The 3,049-nt window shown below is 56.4% G+C and overlaps 1 protein-coding gene across 1 annotated transcript in view; it reads left to right on the top strand.

Annotated features, from left to right (window-relative positions):
* ARHGEF1 (Rho guanine nucleotide exchange factor (GEF) 1) overlaps positions 1-3,049 on the top strand; it is an 18,502-nt gene that overhangs the window by 10,069 nt on the left and 5,384 nt on the right. Inside the window, exon 14 of the mRNA XM_010863074.1 lies at positions 1,216-1,361. Within this exon, the coding sequence (XP_010861376.1) occupies positions 1,216-1,361 (146 nt within the window). The remainder of the gene's footprint in view (positions 1-1,215; positions 1,362-3,049) is intronic.

A 3,049-nucleotide genomic window follows, 5' to 3' on the forward strand; every position in this document is an offset into this window, starting at 1 on the left:
TGTGCTCCATGCCCGGGGGCCCTGTCCCCCTCACAGTTGGGGGGCAGGCTCTGCCCCCTGCCAGTCCTCGTGCCGCTGCTTTGGGGACCCTGTGGTGGGTGGGGGAGGTGAGTCGGGTTCCCTCTGGGTCCACCTCTGACCCTGTCCCCCTCTCTCCCCAGAAAGTGGAAGAGGTGGGTGCCTGGGCCCTGGGTAGGGGGAGGGCTAGCCCCTCCCCCATTTCTCCCAGCCCCTCCCCTCCCCCCAGGGGCCACCCCTTCCCCTACACCCCTGTGAGGGGTGGGTGGGGACACCACCCTCCCAGCCGAAGAGCTAAGTATTGAAACCCCCCTCCCCGCCTCGCCTCCTGGCTCTGCCCCCCATCCCCCTGCCTCAGGGAAGGGAGGGGGCAGTCCTTCGCTCCCTACTGGGTTCCCTGTCCCTGACCCTCCCCGGCCAGTTTCAGTATCCCTTCTGACCACCCCCCACTGCCCCTGCACCCCAAAGTTACACTGGTCCTTCTGACTCTCTCCTCTCTTCTGTTGCATGTTTGATCCCTGTGCTGGTCTCCCCCCGTCTCCCCCTGTGCTGGTCTCCCCTCCGTCTCCCCCTGTCCTGGTCTCTCCCCGTCTCTCCCTGTGCTGGTGTCTCCCCATCTCTCCCTGTGCTGGTCTCTCCCTGTCTCTCCCTGTCCTGGTCTCTCCCTGTCTCTCCCCGTGCTGGTCTCTCCCTGTGCTGGTCTCTCCCTGTCTCTCCCTGTCCTGGTCTCTCCCTGTATCTGTCCGGGCCTGACTCTGTCCTTGGCCTCGGGGTCCAGGCTGTCAGGGCGTCTGGGGCGCTCAGAGAGCCTGCGGGTGAGTGACCGCCGCCGGCCTTCCCGGGGTAGCCTCGGGGCTAAGGGCCGGGGTGGGGGCCGCTCCCGGAGCGACGTGGACATGGACCCCAGCTCCGCCACGGCCGTGCTTGGCCCTACCCGACGAGCCACGTACGTCACTGCCCCCCCCTTCCATCCACCAAGGTAGCCTGGAGAGTCAGGGAGGCTGGGGTGGGGGATATCAGATACTGAGGTCACTGTGGGCCTCCAGTGGTCACAGGAGAGGGGTGAGTGGCTGCTTTCCAGAGATCTGAGGGCTGGTCCACAGCTTGGGCCACCCTAGGGGATGGGCGTGGAAGGAGTCAAAGGCTCTTTCCTGGGATGCCCTGAGCCGGGGACCTGACGAGGCCTCTGTCCCACAGCCCGGAGCCTGGAGATGAGGGAGAGCCGGGCCGCTCAGGACTGGAGCTGGAACCAGAGGAGCCGCCTGGCTGGCGAGAGCTTGTCCCCCAGGACATTCTGCACAGCCTGCCCAAGAGCCAGGTGAAGCGGCAGGAGGTCATCAGCGGTGAGTGCCACCCCCTTCAGCCCACTGTGGCCGAGGACACAGCCCACCTCTGGCAAAGACAGATGCAGGGGGATGGCCATCTAGGTGTTGCTTACACCAGAGCTTGAAGGCCGCCCAGTTCCCTCAGAGGGCCGTTTGTTAGCTAAATTGGAACATCTCAGGGAACGAATGGGAAGGCAGCTGCTGGAAGTGACATTTCCAAGGAATGATTTTGTTTTGACCATGCTGCACGGCATTGGGATCTTAGTTCCCTGACCAGGGATTGAACCCACACTCTCTCCCTGCAGTGGAAGCACAGAATCCTAACCACTGGGCCACCAGGGAAATCCTCTCTAAATAATTTTTTATAGTGCGGGACAGTGTTGACGTGAACAGCCAGAAACGGTCTATAAAAGTTGCATTTCAGGCATAAGCCTTTGTCTCCTTGTTTGTGAAACGTGGGCAGTGATAACTCCTCTCTTAAAAGCCCCACAGAGATGAAGATGAGATGATTCGTGCATTCAGCACAGTGATGGGTCCAAGGTCAGAGCATTTAGCTGTGACTGCTGTTACGACTATGATCTTAAGCACTCAGGGGAGAAAAAGATTCCCACCCAGAAAAGTTTGGGAAGATAATATATTATTAGCAATGCTTGCTTCTGAGCTGAGAGATACCATTTTTGTCTTAATTCTTCCCTGTGATTTCAAATTGTGTCTGTGTTGAGGGAGGTTTGCCAGATGTAGAGTGTTTTGGGAAGCTCATTTGGAAGTTAGCTTACAGATTATTTAATGGTTGAGAAGGATTCTCATTCAGAAGTTTTAAGGCAGTGGATAGATGCCCTTTGGGTCACAGATCCTTCTGAGAGTAATAATCAAAACATTCCCAGTGCCATCTGATAGAACCTTCTGGAATGATGGTAACATGCAATAAATATCTGTACTTTCCAACATGGTAACCACCAGCCACATAACAGCTGTTGAGCATCTAAAGCCCAACTGAGAGCTGAATTGTGCATTATATTTCATTTTAATTAAGCAAAGTTTAGAGTTATTGGCATGGCTAGTGGCTACCATGTTGGACAGCATGGCAGTTTCTTTCACCAGAAATACATGCATACTTAACATACAAAATCATGCATTTAGTCTCTGGGGATTTGGGGGATCCCTGGAACTCGGGCATGCACCCCCCAGAGGCCCCTGGATCCCAGGCCATCAACCTGTCAGAGTCATTGTACCAGAAACAGCCTGAGAAACTTGCTGGATGGTTAGACTTGAAACGCAGCTGCGTGCAGTAAGGCGACCAACTTGTCCCCAATTTGCCTGGGACTGTCCTGGTTTGGGGACTTCCCAGGTGGTGCAGTTGGTAAATAATCTGCCTGCCAGTGCAGGAGATGCCGGAGACACGGGTTCGATTCTTGGGTTGGGAAAATCCCGTGGAGGAGAAAATGGCAACCTACTCCAATATTCTTGCCTGGGAAATCCCATGGGTGGAGGAGCCTTGTGGGCTACAGTCCATGGGGTCACAGAGAGTCAGACGTGACTGAGCGTGCATGCCCACACGACCTAGTTAGCGTTGAAAACCTCATGTCCTGGGAAACCCATGGTATGGGGCAAACCGGGACTACTGGTCCCCTTGGCTGCAGCCGCCGTAGGAGAAAGGCAGTGGCGTGGAGGACTTCTCAGAGGCTACTTCAGGGGCGAATGCTCCA

Source organism: Bison bison, unplaced genomic scaffold (assembly GCF_000754665.1).
Source record: "Bison bison bison isolate TAMUID 2011002044 unplaced genomic scaffold, Bison_UMD1.0 scf7180017858349, whole genome shotgun sequence".
NCBI lineage: Eukaryota > Metazoa > Chordata > Mammalia > Artiodactyla > Bovidae > Bison > Bison bison.